Source organism: Melozone crissalis, unplaced genomic scaffold (assembly GCF_028551555.1).
Source record: "Melozone crissalis strain CALT ecotype California unplaced genomic scaffold, PUWL_Pcris_2 ptg000023l_1, whole genome shotgun sequence".
Classification (NCBI taxonomy): domain Eukaryota; kingdom Metazoa; phylum Chordata; class Aves; order Passeriformes; family Passerellidae; genus Melozone; species Melozone crissalis.
In genome coordinates, this window is record NW_026535801.1 from 40496198 (window position 1) to 40518177 (window position 21980).

At 53.3% G+C, this 21980-nt stretch overlaps 2 protein-coding genes across 2 annotated transcripts in view; one reads left to right on the plus strand and one right to left on the minus strand.

Annotated features, from left to right (window-relative positions):
- Window positions 1–1331: 1331 nt before the first annotated feature.
- On the minus strand, window positions 1332–2010 carry RPRM (reprimo, TP53 dependent G2 arrest mediator homolog). Its single transcript, XM_054278368.1, has one exon. The coding sequence runs from the start codon at window positions 2002–2004 to the stop codon at window positions 1588–1590; it is 417 nt and encodes a 138-aa protein (XP_054134343.1). The 5' UTR covers window positions 2005–2010; the 3' UTR covers window positions 1332–1587.
- Window positions 2011–14908: 12898 nt separating this feature from the next.
- GALNT13 (polypeptide N-acetylgalactosaminyltransferase 13) overlaps window positions 14909–21980 on the plus strand; it is a 36446-nt gene continuing 29374 nt past the window's right edge. Inside the window, exons 1-4 of the mRNA XM_054277768.1 lie at window positions 14909–14982; window positions 19324–19423; window positions 20109–20338; window positions 21673–21841. Coding sequence (XP_054133743.1) covers window positions 20197–20338; window positions 21673–21841 — 311 coding nt within the window. The 5' untranslated portion in view covers window positions 14909–14982; window positions 19324–19423; window positions 20109–20196. The remainder of the gene's footprint in view (window positions 14983–19323; window positions 19424–20108; window positions 20339–21672; window positions 21842–21980) is intronic.

Here is a 21980-nt window from a genome sequence, read left to right on the forward strand (position 1 = left end):
AGGTTAATTAAAATGTGTTCCACTCTAAGCATTCCCTGTAATTAATGAAGGATTCCTGATGAATTAACTGGCAAAAAGTGCCCAAGAATTCCAGGATTCGGGAGTGTTCGTGTTCTCCACCACACCGCAAAGCATTCCAGTTCAACAGCTGCAAATGCTTTGGAATGACCGAAACCTCTCCATTATTTCTCCCTCTTACTGCGCTATCCTAAAATTCCTCTTTTCCCGACGTTCCTCCGGCACTGAAGGGTAAAAAAGGGGAATTTTGGATACATCTCTGCAGCCTGGGGAACATGTCAGTTCTGAGATTCCCGACCCGGGGTGTGTTTGTTCCCGGGAGAACAGGCAGATCTGTTCTTTGTCCTCCCCTGAATGCGGCTGGAAATGAGGGATCGCTGCCGAGATTCCTGCCGGGCGCGGGGAATTGATTCCATGGGGATGCTCTGCTCTGCCTCAGCCTCTCCCACCAGCGCCTCTGGCAGCTCCGGCTTTTTCCACCCCTTCCAGCCCAGCTGTAAATGGATTTCACCTTCCCCATCCCCGCTCTAAACTCCCGATAACCTCTCCTAGGGGCGCCCATTAAATTTCGGCAGCTCGGCCATCTCCAGCCCCGGGATAAACCGGGAAGCTCCAAAAGCTTCCAGCACTAAAAACCGCGGACAATCAATATTTCCCGGCAGGAATTTGGGTGGCGGGAGAGCGATTTTCCCGCAGGTTGTGGGAGCCTCTGCGTGCCCATCCCGCTGCCGGGATTCCCGGGAAGCGCCTGTGGGAGCACGGGTTTATCCAGGAGCACGGGTTTATCCAGGAGCCAGCGGAGCCCCCGGGTTGGGAGAAACAGCTCGGGAAGATCCCTGAGGAAGGAACGGACGGAGAAATCCAAATCCCGTGGGAGCAGTGGCTTCTCCCTGCCTGCAATGTGCCCGCGCCAAGTCACCTGTTGGTCCGCCTTGTGGCTGGGATAATAAAACCTGGATTTTCTGCTTTCCCCGAGCCAGAATTGCCGCGGTATTCCCGGGCAGCGGGATCCCGCCGGGCAGGGCTGGGTGCTTCCCCCGGGTACAGGGGCAGGAACGCAATTCCCGCATCTCCGGGGGATCAGGGATGCGGGTCCCGCGCTCGGCCAGCCGCGGGGCCGGAAAAACGCTGGGAAAGGGAAAATTTAGCCCGGCTGGACGGGAAATCCCGGCCGGACGGGCCGCGGGGGCTCAGGGACAGATTCATCCCGGCCGAATCCCGGGACTGGCGGGCGGGAGCGAAGGGGAAGGGGAAAGGGAAGGGGAAGGGATGGAGGCGGACGGAATAAGGAGCCCAGACCTGTTGCCATCAGAGCACGCTTTACTTCGGCAGCCGCGGGCGGCGGGACCGGACCGGGATGGGCGGCTCCGGCCACCCCGAGCATCTCCCGACCTGCGGCATGCCGGCATCCATTCGCCTGGTGTTTCTGAGTAGGAAGAGCTCCGGGCAGACCCCGCGTGTCCGCGGGAGGGCTGCGGGCGGTCAGTCAGTCCGGCGGTCAGTCCGGCGGTCAGTCCGGCTGTCTGTCCGGCTGTCGGTCCGGCGGGCAGCCCGGGCTCGGCGCCGCGGTCAGTACGGCCCCACCACCACCGCCTCCACCTCCTTGGACGGGCGGCGCTCCTTGACCAGAAAGTTGATCATGCCCTCGGACTTGATGAGGAGGTTGCAGCCCAGGAAGAAGATGCCGAACACCACGGTGAGGGCCAGCACGCACATGACGGCGATCTGCACCACGCGCATGATGTACAGGCTGCGCTCGTCCGCCGCCGCGCCGCTGCCGTCGGTCACCACGGAGGCGGCGGTGCAGCAGCGCAGCGCCCGCTCCAGCTCCAGCGCCGCGCCCCCGGCCCCCGCCAGCAGCCCCGCCGCCGCCGCCGAGGAGCCGTTCGGGGCTGCCGGCATCGCCAGGGATCCGTTCAGTCCCGCCGGAGCCCCCAGGGATCCGCTCAGCCCCGCCGGGAGCCCCGCCGAGGAGCCGTTCATCATCCCTGCCGGCAGCCCCGCCGCCGCCGCCGCCGCATGCAGGCGGCCCGAGCCGGGCCGGGCGGAGCCGTGCCGAGCCCAGGCGAGCCCAGCCTGGCCGCTCCGCGCTGCCCCGCGCCCGCGGAGCCGCCGCGCTGCCCGGCCGGCACCGCCCGCTCCGCTCCTGCTCCGCCCCGGGAGGGACCGGGATGGGCCGGGAGGGAGGGAAAGGATGGAGGGGAGGGGGACAGGGATGGAGGGAGGGACGGGAGAGGGGCTGGGGTGGAGATAGGGAGGGTGGGAATAGGGAGGGACGGGCAGAAGGGAGGGGAGAGGGGGTGGAGTGAGGGAGAGAGGGAGGAAAGGAGGGTTTGGATGGGGAGGGAGAGAAGGGAGTGGAGATGGTTTGAGGATGGAGGAAGGGGAAAGGGGAAGGGTTTGGATGGGGAGGGAGGGGGAGAAGGGAGCGGAGAAGGTTTGAGGATAGAGGAAGGGGAAAGGGTTTGGATGGAGAGGGAGAAGGGAGGAGAAGGGTTTGGGGGCGGGAGGGAGGGGAGAAGGTTTGGGGCGGGAGGGGGAAAAGGGTGGGGAGAGAGGTTGGAGGGATGGGAAAGGGTCAGGGAGGGGAACGGGAAGGAGGGAGGGGATTTGGGGTGACAAAGGAGGGGTCGGCGCGGGAAGAGGAGCGACTTTGAGGGGAATCTTTGGGAATCGGGATGGGGGGTCAGGAAAATGGGGAGAGCGGCGTTTTTGGGAAGAGGGAAGAGGGTCGGGCATGGCAAAGGGTCGGGAGAGGAGCGGGTTTGGGGGGCACAGAGGGGCTGGCAGGGGCTCTGGGTGTGCGAAGGGAGGATTTGGGGGTCAGGGGAATGGGATTGGGGCTTGCAGAGCTGGAATGGGCTAGGGGGGATGTGAGGGGCGTTTGGGGAATGGGTTTTGGTGGGAGATGTTCTGAGGGGGATGAGAAGGGGGATTTGGGGGAATGGGGGAACAGGATTTTTGCCCGTGGGATTTGTGCTGGGTTTTGGCAAAGGGATTTCAGGGATGGACTTTCCTGAGGGAGAGGCCTTTGGGAAGTGGCTCTGAGGGAATGGGTTTGGGAGTGCTTTTAGGGGAACTCGCAGGGATCAGATTTTGTAGGATTTCTCAGTGGGTTTTAGTGGGAGCAAGCTCCGGGCTGTGCACTCCCAGGGAAGTGGGAGTGGGGTTTTTTTGAGAAAACACATTTTGGAGGGGGTTCCTGTGATGAGGAGTGCAGGGCCAGTCCTGGGAGCCGCGGGAAGAGCCAGAGCAGCCCTTTGGGGCCCTGTGGGCTGTGGTGGTGGAACCCCCATTCCCAAAGTTCCCCCAGCTCTGTTTTTATGGCAGATCCAGCTCCGAGCGTTTCGGAGCCCTCCCGTGTGCGCGGGGCGGTGCCAGAGGAGCGATGCCAGCCCTGGAACCCCTGGATCCCACTGCCCATGCCTGCCCAGCCGCCCCAGCACCCCAGGAACCCAAATTCCCTGGGAATCCCAAACGCCTGGGAATTGTTGGGAATTCTCGTCCCCCTCCGCTCAGGGTATTGCCCAGCCTGGGGCTGCCCCGGGCCAGTTTCCCACGGGTGATTTTGGAGGTTTGGGAATAGCTGGAGGTGGCAGCAGCTCCCGACAGCAGAGCCGTGGGCTGGGTGTGTATCCCGGCATTGCAGCATTCCCAGGGATGGGCAGCACGGCCAGGCCCAGCTCCGAGCTCCGGCCCAGCCGTGACTTGGAGATTTCCTGGAGGAGAGCGAGGATGCGGAGCTGGGAGCGGCAGCTGAGCTTAACCCTGTGCTGTCCTTTCTCAGTGGAGATGGGACCGTCCCAAAGTGCCCCCTGGATCCGTGTGGGATCATCCCAAACTGTCCCAGAGATCTCTGTGTGGAATTAGGATGATCCCAAACAGCCCCAGGGATCAGTATGTGGAATTGGGTTCGTTCCAAACAGCCCCAGGGATCTGTGTGGGATCATCCCAAACAGCCCCAGGGGTCCATGTGGGATCTGTGTGGGATCAGAGGGGCTGGGACAATCCCTGCCCATGGGGGCGTGCTGGCCCTGGGGCACCTGGGGATTTCCTGGGATGCTCCTCATGGGAATGACCCGGTGGAGAGGCCAAGGCCTGGAGAAAGGATGTTTTCCAAACCCTTTCCAGCTGATTCATCCTGCTGTGGTGGCTTGGGGTGGCACCTGGGCCTCAGTGCTGGGGCAGTTTTGGACTCAGTGACCTGGGGGGGCTTTTCCAATGAAGCCATTCCGTGATTCTGCCATGAGCTGGATGGTGGATGCCACCTGTGCCCCTGTCCTGTCCCCTGCACCATTAGGGGTCACCTTTAGCAATGACAATCCCCCGTGGGGTCCCCTCAGTGCCGAGATCCCCCCAGCAGCAGGGCCGTGCTGGCCCTGCCTCGCTCCCTCATCCAGTGGGAACATTCTGTTTTCCTGCTGGAAGGAGAAGATGGGATTGGTTCTAAGGAGCCAAGGGAGGGCTGGCAGCTCCTGCAGCCAGGGCAAAAGCTGGAAGAGCTCTTGGAGCTCCACACCATTCCCCTTTGCAGCATGGCTCTCTCCCTTCTCAGCAGGCACGTGGCTCAAGCTCTGTCCTTGAGCTCTTCACCTCCAGCTCTTGGCAACTCCACGGGAAATGCTTCCCATCCTGGAGTTATGGCAGGAACAATCCCATCCCTAAATTATGGAAGGGAAAATCCCATCCCTCAATTAGGACAGGAACAGTCCCATCCCGAAGTTATGGCAGGAAAAGTCCCATTCTTAAATTATGAGAGGAACAATTGAAGGCAGGAAAGCTCCTATTCCCTCCCTGTCCCACATATCCCAGTCCCATTCCCCGTCCCTGTCCCACACACCCCTGTCCCATTCCCCATCCCTGTCCAAATCCCCATCCATGTCCCACACATTCCTGTCCCATTCCCCATTCCTATCCCACACATCCCTGTCCCACACACCCCTGTCCCATTCCCACACCCCTGTCCCATTTCCCCATCCATGTCCCACACACCCCTGTCCCATTCCCCGTCCCTGTCCCACACATCCCTGTCCCATTCCCCATTCCTATCCCACACATCCCTGTCCCACACACCCTTGTCCCATTCCCACATCCCTGTCCCATTTCCCCATCCCTGTCCCACACACCCCTGTCCCATTCCCCGTCCCTGTCCCACACATCCCTGTCCCACACACTCCTGTCCCATTCCCACATCCCTGTCCCATTCCCCATCCCTGTCCAATTCCCCATCCATGTCCCACACACCCCTGTCCCATTCCCCATTCCTATCCCACACATCCCTGTCCCACACACTCCTGTCCCATTCCCACATCCCTGTCCCATTCCCCATCCCTGTCCAATTCCCCATCCATGTCCCACACACCCCTGTCCAATTCCCCATCCCTGTCCCATTCCCCATCCCTGTCCCACACATCCCTGTCCCATTCCCCATCCCTGTCCCACACATCCCTGTCCCATTTCCCCATCCCTGTCCCACACATCCCTGTTTCCTGGCTCCCGGTGTCCCTCTCAGCCCCGTATCCCGGAATGCGGAGCGGGGCCGGGATTGCCGGGAGAGCAGTGACACCTAGTGACACTCGGGATACCGGGACGCTGGGATCCAGGCACCGGGGCCCGGGAATGAGCCCGGGAACGGGACGGGCACAGCCGCGGGCTCCGGGCAGCCCCTTCCCCGCCGCTCCCCTTTCCCAAGGGCACAAATCCCATTCCCGAAATGCCAGCAGCACCGGCCCGGCTCGCTGTCACTGCCGAGCTCTGCTGCCTTCCTTGGGCTTCAGATTGCCGGGAATTCCACGGCTGGAATCACAGGCCATGGAAGGGTTCGGGACTGGGAGAACCTTAAATCCCACCCCATTCCACCCTTTCCATGGACAGGGGAACCTGTCACCATCCAGGCTGGCAGGGACCTCCTGCAGCCACCACACCTCCCTGTGGGAGTAACCCTGGGAATCCCAGTGCCTGATAAGAACCTGGGGAGATCCACAGGGAAAATTTAGGACCCCGGCTGCTTTGATTTTTCCTTATATTTTTTTTCTCCTACATTTTCACTTTGGTTGTGATTGGATCTTGTTCTGTTCTGAGCAGGGCAATGCACACAAAATTAGGGAAAGGATTGTGCCAGGATCCCTTTCATCCCAGGATCCAGCTGGGAACCCACACTGCCAGCGGGGCCAACATCCCACTCCAGGATCCTCCTTTTTGGGATACAAAAATTCCCTGCTTGCTTCTGCTTAAGTGGGATAAGCAGGAATGAAAGGGTGGAGAACAATCCCATGGATGGGTGGGATGAGGAGCTGCCGAGTGACCCCAGAGGCCACGGAGATGTTCCAAGGCTGGGAGAGCTGGGAATGTTCCCCTGGAGAAGGGAAGGCTCCAGGCAGAGCTCAGAGCCCCTGGCAGGGCCTGAAGGGGCTCCAGGAGAGCTGAGAGGGACTGGGGACAAGGGATGGAGGGACAGGAGCCAGGGAATGGCTCCCAGTGCCAGAGGGCAGGCATGGATGGGACACTGGGAACTGGGAATTCCTGGCTGGGCTGGGATTGCCAGAGCAGCTCTGTGCCCTTTGCAGTTCCAGGAAGGATCCTTGGGAATGCAATCCTGGTCTGAAGTCACTGTTATCAGTTTGCTACCAACAAATTCCCATTAGTATCAGCCATACAATCAATAGGGATTTTTTAAACTTCCCATAAGTTTGGGATCATGGGATAATGTAGAAAACTCTGGTCACATTCCTAAAGCAGCAGCGACAGAGTTTTATATAAAGAACAGCTACCATTCCAATTAAATTCCAATTAAACAACAATCAAATGAATCTGCTGGTGCCACCCTATCCTTTTCCCAGGGAATGGAACAGCTTTCCCAGGGAATGGAACAGCTTTTCAGGGGAATGGTGCTCATCTACATTCACCATGGATAAGGAATGGGGAATGGCTTTATTGGAATATTTGAAGAGGATGGAGTGGTCTCTTGCTGTGGGATTTGGCAGTGAAATCCCAAATCCAGGTGCAGGGATCAGCCCTTCCCAGCCCTGGATATCAGATCCAGGTGTCCTGGGTTGGGAAGGGCCTTGGCAAAAGGGGAAAACGAGGCTGGGGGGTTGAGCCTGGCTTAGATAAAACAGAGCTCTGAGTTAGGCCTGGCTTCGCTGCCTGGCCCAGCAGATCCTGGGGCTGAGTTCCTCTCCTGGAAGTGCAGTGGGAAAGGAAAGGAAAGGTGGGATCCAGGGGTTTTAAATGGATTTGATGTTGGAATGGGGTGGGAGAGGCTCCTCGGGAGGGGTTCCCAGGGCCTGATCCAGGCCCTTCTCCAGGAGGGAGCTGGGGTGAGCCCAAGGAGCTGCTGGTGCTCCCCAAATCCAGCGAAACCTCCTGGGCTTTTGGGAACAGTTGGACTTTCAGCTCTTTGAGCAGGGAATTCCACGAATACTCTGGAGCACTGGTCCATGCTGGGGATTTTCCCCAATTTCCTGCCTTTATTCCCAGAGTTTCTTCCTTTTCTTGGAAACTTGGAAAAAGGGGGGAATGGTGGCTCTAGAGGGAAATCAGGGAATGCAGGAACCTCCTTGAGTGCAAATCCAGCTCTTTTCCACCTGTTTTCCACACATTTGGAATATTTAAATGAAAGTTAAAATGTGCAGAGGATTTTTTCCTGTGATTTTTTTTCCTGTGATTTTTTTTCCTGTGATTTTTTTTCCTGTGATTTTTTTTCCTGTGATTTTTTTTCCTGTGATTTTTTTTCCTGTGATTTTTTTTCCTGTGATTTTTTTTCCTGTGATTTTTTTTCCTGTAATTTTTTCCTGTAATTTTTTTTCCTCTAGTTTTTTTTCCTCTAGTTTTTTTCCTCTAATTTTTTTCCTCTAATTTTTTTCCTCTAATTTTTTTTCCTCTAATTATTTTTCCTCTAATTTTTTTCCCTCTAATTTTTTATTTTTCCTGTATTTTTTCTTGTTTTTTTTTTTTTTCTTTTTTAAACTTTAATTTTTTTCTTTTTCTGTATTTTCAGTTTTAAAATTTTTCAACTCTCCAGCTGGGATGGGAAGTTCTCTTTGGGAGAGAGGACGAAAATATTCTAAGGAAATATGAGGGAATGGGGAGGAACCTTTCCAGGGCTTGGACATTTCCTTCCCTCCCATGATTTCCTTTGTTGTGGATTGGCCAGGGATTCACTGAGATCTGAAAAATGAATGAATCCTAAATGCTGGAATTATGTTGGAGCCTGGCACGTGGGAATCTGGAATTAGAGGAAAAGTTCTGGGACTGCCAGGCTTAAAATTTAGCATTTATAAATAGCATTTTTAATTAGCATTTTCCAGCTAATTTCAGAGTTTGTTGTTCTCTCCTTGCTGTTTCCAAAGGCTCCGTGGAATTTTGTTGCACACAATTAAAAGGAAGTTTTTGGGGAACATTTAATGTTTTTGCTGTTTCCTGGAAGTTTTTAATTCCAGCAAAACTTGAATTTTTGGTTTCTGTACAAAACCCACTCCCCCTCTCCACTCATCCAAGGCTTTTTTTAGGAGGGAATTTCTTTCCCCAGATAAAACTTTTCTTTTTCCTTGCTGGAAAACCCAGGAATTTTAAGATCCCTTTGTTTCCAGGCACAGGAGTGGTGTCCTGGTTCTCACCTCCAAAATCCTGGAATGCTCTGGAAGGGCCCTCCCAGCTCAGCCCATTTCAGGATTTTTCCATGAGTAAAACAGAAGGATTTTCCTGCTGGGACTGGGATGAAATCCACCATTCCATCACGGAATTCTGCTGGTTTGCCCAAAGGCAGGGCAAAAACTCAGAGGAATTTTTCAGGATGTGCTGGGGAGAGAAAGAGGCCCCTAAATAATTTATTAAATATTTTAATTAGTGAAAAAAATCCTTTATTGCTTATCTTATAAGAAAAAAAAAAAGCTTTTATTGTTAATTTTAAAAGGGAGAAATGCTTTTATTGCTTGTTTTACCAAGGGAAAAAACCTTTTATGAGTTACTTTACAAAGAAGAAAAAAAGGATTTATTCCTTATTTTATTAAGGAAAAAATGCTCTTATTCCCCTTTTTATAAAGGGAAAAATGCATTTATTGCCGAATTTGTAAAGGAGAAAATCCTTTTATGACTTATAAAATAAGGAAAAAATAATTTTATTACTTGTTTTATAAGGAAAAATGCTTTTATTGCTTATTTTATACACACAAAAAATGCTTTTATTGCTTATTTTATAAGGTAGAAAATGTTTTTATTACTTAATCTTTAAGGGGAAAATGTTTTTATTGCTTACTTCTTATGGCGGATATGTTTTAATTAATTATTTTTTTAAGGAGAACATTTTTTTTATCGCTTCTGTTTTTGGATGAGGAACAAAATCCAAAGTGCCAGGAGGTTTCTTGTGTCAAATAATTTCTGTTTGTGTGTTTGGTGCTCATAAAAAAAGTAACATAATCATAATCAATAATAGTAATAATAGTAATAGTAATAATAGTAACAACAATAACAATAACAATAATAATAATAATAACAACAACAATAATAATAATAATGTTATTATTTAATTCCCAAGAACCAAACGTGGGGAGTCTGGAGTTTCTGGCACTGCTGGTCAGACAGGAGAGGAAGAGGAGGGCAGGGATCTCTGGTAAACCTCGCGGGAGCCAGGCTGGGAGAGCTGGGAATGCTCCCCTGGAGAAGGGAAGGCTCCAGGCAGAGCTCAGAGCCCCTGGCAGGGCCTGAAGGGGCTCCAGGAGAGCTGAGAGGGGCTGGGGACAAGGGATGGAGGGACAGGAGCCAGGGAATGGCTGGGATGGATGGGACAGGGCAGGGATGGATGGGACACTGGGAATTGGGAATTCCTGCCTGGGCTGGGATTGCCAAACGCTCCAGTCTGGGCAGTCTTTGCCCTGCTCCTCCCGCACTGAGGGATGAGCAGCTTTTACCGTTTGGTTTGCTTTCCCTGAGAGCCAATTTCCCTGCAAAAAAAAAGTCAGGGAATTCCACCCAGGTGCCGGCAGGAGAGCTGGAGCCCCCGGGCCTGAGGGGTGGGAATCCGGAATGGTCCCGGGGAATGGGAGCGGCCCTGGGGGATGGAAACCTGCCCTGGTGCGGGCCTGGAATCAACAGATGAGCTCCAGTGCCCGTGCCTGCTTCCCTGGGCTCCCCTCGGCCCCTCCAGCCTTCCCCTGCTCCCTCAGCACCTCATTCCACAATTCCCAATCCCCTCACCGTCCCAGCCTTCCCCTGCTCCCTCAGAACCTCATCCCACATCCCTCCATCCCCTCACCATCCCAGCCTTCCTCACAGCTCCTCAGCACCTCGTCATCCCCCATTCCCCCATCCCCTCACCATCCCAGCCTTCCTCTGCTCCCTCAGCACCCCATCCCACATTTTCCAATCCCCTCAGCATCCCCTCACCGTCCCAGCCTTCCCCATCTCTCCTCAGCGCCCCATTCCACGTCCTCCGATCCCCTGTTCTTCTCACCTCTCCCTCCCGCATCCCTCTGCTCTCCTCCTCACCGCTTCCCACACTGTCCCACCCCCCTCAGCATCCCAACCTTCCCCTGATCCCCTCTCCATCCCAGCCTTTCCTCGGCCCCCATCCCACCCCCGATCCCCTCCCCATCCCCGCCTCTCCCTCCCTCCCGCGCCGCCTCCGCCCCTTCCCTCCGTGCGCGATTCGTGAGGCCGGAGCCGCCCCCGGCACCTGCCCGGCCCTCCCTCGCCATCCCTCCCTCCTCCTCCTCCTCATCCTCTCCCATCGCTCCCCGCTGCCCCCGGGCCCAGCCACAGCATCGCGGGAGCCGCGGCCATTGCGGCCGAGGCGGGGCCGCTCCCGCTCTGCCCCGGCCATGAGGAGGAGGAGGAGGGCGGCGGCTCCGCGCTGAGCCCCCCGCGGGCCGAGCTGAGCCCCCGCCGGAGGCTGAGAGCCCCTGGATGCTGCTGAGCCCCCGGACTGACGGGGCTGAGCCCCCCTAGACCCTGCTGAGCCCCCGGACTGACGGGGCTGAGCCCCCCTAGACCCTGCTGAGTCCCTGGACTGGAGCTGCTGAACGTCCCCGGACACTGCTGAGACCCTCCAGGATCCTGCTGATCCCCCGGACACTACTGAGCCCCCCAGGATCCTGCTGACCCCTCGGACTGTTGGGGCTGAGCCCCTCGGACACTGCTGAACTCCCCCGGACGCTGCTGAGCCCCCTCAGGATCCTGCTGACCCCTCGGACTGAGGGGGCCGAGACCCCCAGGATCCTGCTGACCCCTCGGGCTGACGGGGCTGAGCCCAACCCGGACACTGCTGTTCCCCCGGGCCGGTTCTGAGCTCGGGGCTCCGCCGCAGGTGAGGCCGGGGGGGTCCGTGCCGGGCTCCCCTCGCTCCTTCAGCCCCGGCTCCGTTATCCCGAGGGATCCCCTGGCTCCCGGCTCCGTTATCCCTCGGCATCCCCTGGCTCCCGGCTCCGTTATCCCTCGGCATCCCCTGGATCCCGGCTCCGCTCCCCCCGCTGTCCCTGATCCCGGCTTTCCCGGGAGCTTTGGTTAATCCGGGCTCAGCCGGGCTGGGCCGGCGGTGTGCGAGCCGCCCTGAGGCAGCCCCGGCGCCGGGCTCTGCTCGGCAGCTCCCCGAGGAAGAGCCGTGAGGGAGCGTCCAAATATCCCTGGAAAACCGCGCGGGGGCTGCCTATGGTATGGAGCGGCGGGTTATCCATTGCACCCCTGGGTTTTCCTGGGCTTAGGGATGTCAGGGTTCCCTGCAATAATGTTTTGGGTACTGCATTTCACCCTTAGGTTTCCCTGGAATTCTGCTTTGGGCTGCCAGGATTCCCTGGAATCGTGTTTGGGGCTGTCAGGATTCCATGGAATAGCGCTCAGGGCTGTGGATTTCAGCTGTGGGTTTCCCTGGAATGATGTTTTGGACTGTCAGGTTTCCCTGCAATAGCAGTTTGGGCTGTCGATTTCAGCTGTAGGTTTCCCTGGAATCGCGTTTGGGGCTGTCAGGTTTTCCTTGAATGATTTTTTTGAGGTACCAGGATTCCCTGGAATGATGTTTTGGACTGCTGGGATTCCCTGGAACCGCATTTGGGGCTGTCAGGTTTCCCTGGAATGATGTTTTGGGGCTGTCAGGTTTCTCTGGAATGATGTTTTGGACTGCTAGGATTTCTCTGGAATGATGTTTTGGGCTGTCACGTTTCCCTGGAACGATGCTCGGGCTAGCATTCCCACCGCAGGTTTCCCTGGAAGTGTCTCAGCCTGGCTGCTTCCCGGTTTTCCCAGTGGTTTCTCCCGGTGCTCACACAGAGAGAGATGCCGGGATGATTCCAATTATATTCCATTTAAATTCCACTTAAATTCCTCCCGCGTGGACCTAAGATAGAAACAGCCCGCACTGCTGGAAATGGGATTTGGCTCGGCTGTTAACAGCTGGGATTTTCCCAGAAAATCCTAAAGTTGAGATGCCAGCTGCTTTCCCAGCAATCGGGGAAAAGCCCCTTCCGAGCTGACAGAAAAGCGAGTTTATTTTCCGTTTGTTTTCCCTTTTTTTCGTTAGAAATTGAATCGGTCTGAATGGATGAAGAGAAAATAACTGGTAAAAGCTGTTTTTAGTTGGAAAATAAGGGCTGGAATTTACTTGGGCGCTGGGAATAGGGGGAGGAAAGATTAACGGGAGATTAAGGCACGCTGGGAATGATGGAGGCAAAGATTATTTTAACTCTTGGTGGCTGCTGGGCTTTGAGGGCAAGATGAGGCCTTAAAACTTGAGGTTTTAAGGTATTTTTAGGAGTTTTTAGGTTATATTTAGATGGGTTTTATGTGTTTCTTGGTATTTTAAAAATTTTCATCTTGTGCTGCACATTTGGTGTTTTGTGTTATCATTGAAACCACACTTTAGGAAAATACCAGTATAAAAATCTGTTTTTCTTGAGTAAAAATCTAATTTTTTTGAGTAGAACCCTCATTTTTGGATAAAAATCTGTTTTTCTTGTGTATAAATATCATTTTTTTAGTATAACCCTCCTTTAATTGTGTAAAAAAGCTGCTTTTCTTGTGCAAAAAAAAGTGGTTTTCTTGTCTAAAAATCTGCATTACTTGTGCAAAAAAAGTGATATTGTTATTTAAAAATCTGCTTTCCTTGTGCAAAAAAAGTGATATTATACTTTAAAAATCTGTGGGGTTTTTTGGGTCAAAATCTGCTTTTCTTATGTAAAAAGCTGCTTTTTCTGAAGGAAAAATTGCCTTTTTTTCTTTTTTTTTCCCCCATTTCAAGCCGGGAGGGGAGGGGCACGATCCCACACACAGTTCTGGGGTTTTCTGGCTGTTCCCACCTTCTTCCCACCTGCTCCAGAAACAGCTCCTGGTTTTTGGGAGTGAGAGCTGCCAGAGCTCTCCCCGCCATCTGCACCCCCAGCACCCCATTCCGTAGGAAATTTGGGCTGCTCTAAATGTGGGAATGTGTGGAATGGGATGGGGTTCCTTCCTCCTCGTGTTTAATGGGGTTTTGGGTTTGCAGGGTGTGGGGGTGCAGGAATCAAACCCAGCTGTGGCTGACAGGAAAATCGTGGCTCATGGGGGAAATTTGGGAATTGCCTGCAAAGAAGGAATTGGGAATCTCTCCTTTATATTTTTTTAATGTTAGGAAATTCCAGAGGGTTTTGTCCGTCAGGTGAATCCAAGGAAAACTTTGCCTGGTAGTGTGGGAGATTGAGCTCCGTGTGCCTGCACCTTTATGGACACGGGAAAATAGGTTTGGGGTTTTTTAAGCTTTATTTTGAAATCCCACAGAGTGAGAGCCGATCAATCCCAACAAATCTTCCCTCAGAGAGCAGGAGATGGGGCAGGAATGAACCAGGGGTGGACAGAGGAGATCCCAGTCCTGTTGTGAGGATGGGTTTGGAGTGGGAGCCAGTGGGATTTAAACAATTTCTTGGTTGTCACGGGGGCTTTTGGTGCTCAGAGGTTTGGGTTCTCTCCTGACCTGTTGGGTGGGAAAAACAGAGGGAATTCTGCTTGGGCCCAGCTCTGTGGGGCCATCCTGTGCTCCATGGCTTCCTCAGATCCCAGAATGGTGGAATGTCAGGGCTGGAAGGGACCCTCAGGGTCACTGATGCACCCTCAGTCCCACCCTGGCCTGACCCTGCTGCAGCTCCTGCAGCCTCAGGAATGTGCATTCCCTGATTTCCCTGCTCCTTGGGCTCTCTGCAGCGTTTCCTTGTGCTGGAGGAGCTGGAAAACTCCTGCAGGGGGGATGTGCCTGATGCAGAATTCCCAGCTTTCCCCTCTGATAAACCAAAGGATTATTTCTCACAGCTGTCCCCAAGAAGATTTGGGTTCCCAGTGGGGTGTGAATGGCCCTCGTGGCAAACAGGAGATCCTTGTGCTGGAGGAGCTGGAGAACTGCAGGGGGGATGTGCCGAGCTGTCTGTGCCACTCAGCGCTCTGCATTCCCTGGAATGTGGGAGCTCTCCCAGCCCTGGAATGGGAACAAACAGAGGCAGCTGATCAGCCTCGAGGAGGCTCCTGCAAAGGGAGAAATCTGGGAGAGGTGGAGGTTTGGGAGTGGGAGATGCCAGGACTGCCTGGGAACGAGGAATTTGGGAAGCTGGTGAGCAAAGTGCTGCAATTTGCTGTTCTAGGTGGGCTGTGTTTGAGGGAAAAATCTGCAAAAAGCAGTGGGAGCAGGATTTGAGCTTTTAACATACAGGAAAAGGGATTGCCCTCCAATGGTGGGAGTTAATTCCCAAAATTTTGGTTGTTCCAGAGGATCTGTGGCTGCTCCATCCCTGCAAGTGTCCAGGGCTGGGTTGGATGGGGCTTGGAGCACCCTGGGATAAAAGAAAAGCTGTCCCTGCCCATGGATCAATATCCCTTCCCATCCAAACCATTTCATGGTTCTGCAATATTCCACTAGGATTTAGGGGTTTTTAAATCTTTATTTGAATTATCTGCAGCTTTTCAGTGCTTTGCACCAGCGCAGCCCCAGGACTTTGAAGGAGGCAATCAAGCCAGGTGAGCTCTTCCCAAATTTCCCACCTTGTGCCTCTGGAGCTGCTGGGGATGTGGAGGATGGAATTGGGGGAGCCTGGAATTGTGTGGCTGTGCCTGAACCAAGCCCCCCAAAGGTTTTCCTCCCGAGGTCTGGGATGAGAGGAATTAATGAGGCTTTTCCACTTCAATTCCTGAGTCACAGGAATGAATTCCCAAGGGAAGAATGGGGCTATTAATAAATTTCAGGAGAGAGGAGAGGCAGAAAAAACGGAATTCTTAAAACACAAAACACTGCATGGCTCTAAAGGTACCTGATTGCCTTTTTTTCCCCTTCCCCCCCCCTATTTTTATTCCTTGCTAAATGTGCAAGAGCTTCCCTGGATTGATCTTGGAGTTTGACAGTTCTGCCATTAAAAGTTCTTCCTTATCCATGAATTAATGAGCTGCTCATGGAATTAAATGATGATTTTTGGAGGGTGCGTTTTATATTCAGGTTTGCTTAGATCAGTGTAGCCCTCAGATCCAATTTTAAATTGGAAAGGGGGAGTTTCAAACCTTCCTGGCTGAATTTTTTTTGTGGTGAATCCCAGGACAGCTGTGAGAAATAATCCTGTAATTTATCAGAGGGGAAAGCTGGGAATTCTGCATCAGGATTCTGCTTTTCTTAGGTGGAAAAATGTAATTGGGGGTGATTTAATCCCCACTTGGGAATTTCTCCTGGTGGGCTTCCTGAGCCCTGTGTGGCTCTGCCTGAGCAGGGCAGTCCTGGAAGCCTCAAACCCTTCTTGCTGTGGGGTTTTGGCAGGTTTTCCCCCCCAAATCTCCGAAAAATTCCATGAAAAATTCCAATTCTGCTGCCACAGGCTGAGCGCTCACGAGCAGGAGCATCCCTGAGTGTCAGGTGCTGCTTTGGATTTACCAGCAGGGATTGAAACCTGGGTGAGCTGCTCCAAACCTCTGGAATTCTGCTCTCTGGGATCTGTGGCAGCAGGGGTCGAAACCTGGATTAAGGTGCTCCCAAATCTCTGGAATTCTGCTCTCTGGGATCCATGGCAGTGGGGATTGAAACCTGGGTGAGCTGATCCTAAACCTCTGAAATTCTGCTCTCTGGGATCCATGGCAGCAGGGATTGAAACCCGGATTAAGGTGCTCCCAAATCCCTGAAATTCTGCTCTCTGGGATCCATGGCAGAGCAGTGTCTGAGGCCATCCCAAGGATCCCATTCCTGTTTCCATCCCAGATCCTTTCGGTGGGAGAGGAGCTGCGGGTGAGGTGGGAGGTGCTGGATTTGGGCTCTCAGTGGGTGTGAAGGGCCCTCATGGCAAACAGGAGATTCCTTGGAAAACTGACAGTGGAAGGGCAGGAATTCACCTCTGGAGTGGGAGCAGGAGTGGTTCCATCCATTGCCCAGTTCTGGGGTGTGCCTGTGCTCTGAAGGCTCACAAGGAAAATAAAGCTCAGCCAAGGCACTTTCCCACTCCCTCCTTGGGTGATTTCCCCCTCCACACTTGCAGAGGGATGTCAGGAGAGGAGCAGGAGTTCTGCTCTCCAGGGAATTGTGGATAACCCTGGTGTGCCTGCAGGTGAGGTTTGGCTCTGTGTTTCACCAGAGCAGCAGCACGAACAGGAACAGATTCCCAGGGATGTTCTGGGTTCCATTTCCATGGCTGAGCTGCAGACAGAGCCCTGCTGGGCTCTCATCCCCTGGGAAAGCCAGGCTGGGTTTTGGGGTGATTTTACTTCTCTTCCTCCCTCCTTTTGCTGTGAGCAGGGGACAGGAGGTGAACTTGTCATTCTCTGTGGGAATGGGCTCCTGGAGGAGCAGGGAAACAAATCCCTGAGAGTGAACCCAAAGCTCCTGCAGCCTGGGAGGCTGGGCTGGGCTCCCCAGCTGCCCATCCTGCATCTGCTGGACAAACTGGGGGCTGGGCACAGCCTGGTACCCGGGGCAGCATCCCTCTGTTGCCAGGCAACTGCTGGGATGTGCAGCTGGCTGGGGCTGCTGCAGATGTGGCCGCATCTGGCAGGGGAGCGGGGAAATCCGTGTCCCATCCTGAGCCTGCTCCTGTCCCACACCGGGTTAAGCTGAGCTTTACCAGGCCCAGCTCATGGAATCCCTTCCTAGGGTTTAGGGTGGCATGAAAAGCAGTTTTGACTGGTAAAATGTTCAGCTCTGGTTTAGGTTTCATTCCATGAAAATGGGAATATTTAGCTTGGGAACAATGCTTTCCTGGTAATAATTTGGGTTTTGTGTCCTTCCTTATCCAAGCACGGGGTTGTGGGCAGTCAGGTTTGGTGTTCCTGGGAATGCAGGTGGCCAAGGAAAGTTGGAGTCTTGCAGGTTTGTGGGGTCACACTGCGGTCAGGGCAGTTCTGATGTTAATTAGGAAGATTTAATCACATGCCTAGGATGCAGCTGAATTCTGGAATTCAAACCTTGCTGAATCAAAGAGCTGGGTGAGAAACTGGACAACTCCTCTGCTTTTCTTTGGGATTTTCTGTGGGAATTTCCATGGCCAGGTTATTCCTGTCCTGCTGGGGATTAGGACACTTCATCCGTGATGAGCCTGAGGGGTGCCAGGGGATTAAGGAGCAGCTCAGGGCTCAGCTGAGCCGGATTTGCAGCAAGTGCCCATTTGGGAATGAAGGGCTTTGACCTCCTGGAATGAGGCCAGAAGGGCTGGGAGGGCTGGGAATGTTCCCCTGGAGAAGGGAAGGATGCAGGAAAACCTCAGAGCCCCTGGCAGGGCCTGAAGGGGCTCCAGGAGAGCTGAGAGGGACTGGGGACAAGGGGTGGAGGGACAGGGATGGGTGGGACATTGGGAACTGGGAATTCCCAGAGCAGCTGTGGCTGCCCCTGGATCCCTGGCAGTGCCCAAGGCCAGGCTGGAGCAGCCTGGGATGGTGGGAGGTGTCCCTTGGGGTGAAATGGGATAATCCTTAATGTCCCTTCCCACTCAAACCAGTCCAGAATTCTGTGATTCCCCAAAATTCTGCTGAGTTTCTTCTGAACACGCTTTTATTTCCTACCCCCACCTGTGCTGCTGCAATTTCCACATTTTCATCCCATGAAAGAGTCAGAAATTACCCCAAGTTTCATTATAGAATTAAATTCTCAGCTGTGGTGGGAAAATACAGCCCAAGAATTGGGGCTTTTTGCTGTATCCACATTTATTTTACCTTGCAGGGTAAGGGAATGAAGAGGTTTTCAGGGAGCAGTGATGGGTTCTGTGTCTCTGTGCCTCAAAAAATTAAATATTGGTCATCCTGGGCATGGGGATATGGGGATAACCAGGGGCTGGGGGCGGGTTACAGGAGAAAATCCTGAGCAATTGGTTTATATCCACAGAAAATTGAGGTTTTAATTCCAGGGAAAAGGCAAATCAAGGATTGGAGTCTAGAATTGCCATCCACTTGGATTTGCAGCCTCCATAATTCCCCCCAGCATTGTGTGGGGCCAGTCCCAGGAAATGCTGGCAGGTTCCTCAGTTTGCCTCCTGTTTCCTACCCCAAATCCTGCTTTTCTTGCTCCCAGTCCTACAGGATTCAGGGCAGGAATTTCCCTCTGCCTTGCTGCAGGATAATGGGGTAAAATTCAGTTTATTCCAGGAAGAGGCAGCTCAGAACCTCTCTGGATTTTTCCCTTCCTCCTCTTCCTGCAAACCTTGTTAGGCTGAATTTCAGTTAAAATAAATCTTATTTTGGGGAGCATTCTTCCTTTTGGAGGTTTGGAGGAGGGGATTTTATGCAATCACAGAATCCTGGGATGATTTGGGGTAGAAGTGACCTTAAAGCTCATCCCCTTCCGTGGGCAGGGAATCCTTCCCCTATCCCAGATTGCTCCAGGCCCTTCTAGCCTTGGACACTTCCCAGGATGGAGCATCCACAGTTTTGTTGGGAAATTTGGTATTTTCTTCCTCATTTATTTTCCTGTAATGAAACTGTTCCCTGTGCCCACTGTGGAAATGGATTGTGTTACCCTGGAACAGCAATTCCTGGAATTTTAAATCAGCGTCCTGGGAATCCCTCAGCAGGAAGAGCCATTGGTTGATATTTAGGACAGATGGAAATTGTTATTAATGAGGAGTCCATGCAGAAATGCTGCAAGAATAATTAAATAAATCATTTATTTAAATTATTTAAATCACTCCAGGTCTTCCATCCCTTTGGCTCAGATGAAAATGAATTAAAATGGGATGGAAAATGGAAAGATCCCACTTGGGAATGAGGAGCTGAGGTGGGGAGGATAAGGAAGTTAAAATGTGCATAAAACTGAGGAGGGATTTTTAATTATAAGAAATTTCTTTATGTTTCAGGAAATATGGAAAAGTGATGGGATTTTCTTCTCTTTTTCTATTCCAGGCACTTGGAGAATTGTCCGGTGGTTCAGTGCTGAGGGAATTCTGTGGGAGCATGGCTGGAGCAGGACACGGAGTGTGGGCACGGAATGCAGGCAGTGATGGTGAGTGGGGGTCATTAATTACAGAGCTCTAATTACTGATTGCAGCCTCAGGAGGGGAGAGCATGGTGTTCTGGAATGGTTTGGATGGGAAGGGACCTGAAATCCCATTTATCCCATCCACCCAGGGACACCTCCCACTGTCCCAGGGCACTGCCAGGGATCCAGGGGCTGCTCTGGCAGTCCCAGCCCAGCCAGGAATTCCCAATTCCCAATGTCCCATCCATCCCTGCCCTCTGGCACTGGCAGCCATTCCCTGGCTCCTATCCCTCCATCCCTTGTCCCCAGTCCCTCTGCAGCTCTCCTGCAGCCCCTTCAGGCCCTGGAATGTTCTGGAAGCCCTCCCTGGATCCTTCCCTTCTCCAGGGGAACGTTCCCAGCTCTCCCAGCCTGGCTCCACCCTTTGGAGAGCTGGGTGTGGAGGCCTCACCTTTAGCTTTGTTTTCCAAACTCCCAAATTCAGTCAGGAGCCCAAACCCACCCTGGATCAGTGACTCTGCTGCCTTTTCCAAGGACTCTTTGGTGCTCACTGGGTGGAGTCCGAAATATTTTTGCAGGATAAAAATTCAATGCTGAGAAATCTAAAATCCTATATTTGAGGAAAGTGAACATTTCAGTGTCAAACAGTGTTCAGTAAAAGCATGAATATCCATGAACCCAAGAGAACCTGCTGTCTCTGTGCCCGCAGCGGGCTGCTGCTCCCTGCCTGCCTGGCAGCCCCGTGCCCTGGCGCTGTGACCCCGCTGTGCTCCCGCCGTCGCAGGGTGCCAGCAGCCATGAGGAGGTTCGGCTACTGCCGGGTGGTGCTGGCCACCTCGCTGCTCTGGGTGCTGCTGGACGTGTTCCTGCTGCTCTACTTCAGCGAGTGCAACAAGTGTGAGGACAGCAAGGAGCGCTCCCTGCTGCCCGCCCTGCGCGGTGAGTGCTGCCCCCCGCCTCTTCCAGCTGATCCTGGCAGGGCTTGGGGGTGTTTGGCTGTCGCAGACATCTTCTATGGAAAATCCTTTCTTAGGATTGTTCCTCCTGAGAAGCTGGGAGGCCTCAGGAACAAAATGCAAACAATGGTTATCTGCTGCTGTGGGATGCAACAGGTGCATCTGGGATTGGGCTCATGGGGTTGTTTCTAATTAATGGCCAATCACAGTCAGCTGTCCAGACTGTCTTGGTCAGTCACAAACCTTTGTGATCATTCTTTCTCTATTCTTAGCCAGCCTTCTGATGAAATCCTTTCTTCTATTCTTTTAGTATAGTTTTAATATAATATATATCATAAAATAATCAATCAGCCTTCTGAAACATGGAGTCAGATCCTCGTCTCTCCCCTCATCCTGGGACCCCTGTGAACCCTGTCACATTTCACCTCACATTTGTGTCTCAAAATTGCTTTTCCCAGCAGAGGGAATGTTATAGAGCACCACACAGCACAAAGTACCACGACTCCATCAGAAGGGTGCAAGAGGGATTTATTTTAGTGACATGTTGCTTTTATACTTTTTCAAGATATCCACATTTACTTAACAAACACATTCACTGCCCATTGGTTACAAGAAAGAAACAAAGTTCTCAGTAGGTGACCAAGAAGCCACATCATTCTGTGAGCCAACTGGAGTCTGTATCTCTTAACTTTCTCTCCTTCATCACATCTCCATGGTGACAACCTTGGTGACTTCCTCAGGAGAGATATGGGGCTTTCCGTATCTTCAGGAGGCCTTTGCTGGCTCACAAGAACAGCACAGAATGCCTTTCCTACAAGGAAATCCCAGGATCTGCAGGATTTAGTGCTGCTTTGGTGTTGTCTGAGTTTGTGTTTGTGTTTTATGGGATGATTGGGGTTAAAATGAACCTTAAATCCCATTCCATGGGTAGGGACACCTCCCACTGTCCCAGACTGCTCCAAGCCCTGTCCAGCCTGGCTTGGGACATCGCAGGGATCCAGGAACAGCCCCAGCTTCTCTGAGAAACTGAGGCTGCCCCTGGATCCATGGAAGTGTCCAAGGCCAGCTTGGATGGGGCTTGTAGCAATCTGGGATAGTGGAAGGGAACAAATCCGAGGGGTTCAGTCATCTTGGTATAAAACTGGATGTTCTTGGATGCAGAGAGGGATAAAAGCTCCCAGTGGAGCAGGGAGGATGGGCGTTGGAGGGAGAATGGGGGTTGGATTTCCAGCATTCCCTGTGGAAAACCAGAAGCTTCCCTAAGGATGAATCCAATTCCCAGGTGCTCACAGCACCTTTTGCCGTTTGGTTTCCCAGCCGTTATTTCCAGGAACCAAGAGGGCCCGGGGGAGATGGGCAGGGCCGTGCTCATCCCCAAGGAGGAGCAGGAGAAGATGAAGGAGCTGTTCAAGATCAACCAGTTCAACCTGCTGGCCAGCGACCGCATCGCGCTGAACCGCAGCCTGCCCGACGTGCGGCTGGACGGGTGAGGGGCTGGAATGGGAACGGGGCTGGGATCCCATCCTGGGCTGGGAATGGGGGCTGGAACCCATCCTGGGAATGAGGGGACTAGGGTGGGCTGGGGGCCAAAATCCCATCCCAGAAATGCCAGGGATTGAGATGGG

Bases quoted from the DNA above. Each gene is read 5' to 3' on its own strand.
- RPRM (XM_054278368.1), bottom strand. From the start codon at position 2,004: ATGATGAACGGCTCCTCGGCGGGGCTCCCGGCGGGGCTGAGCGGATCC.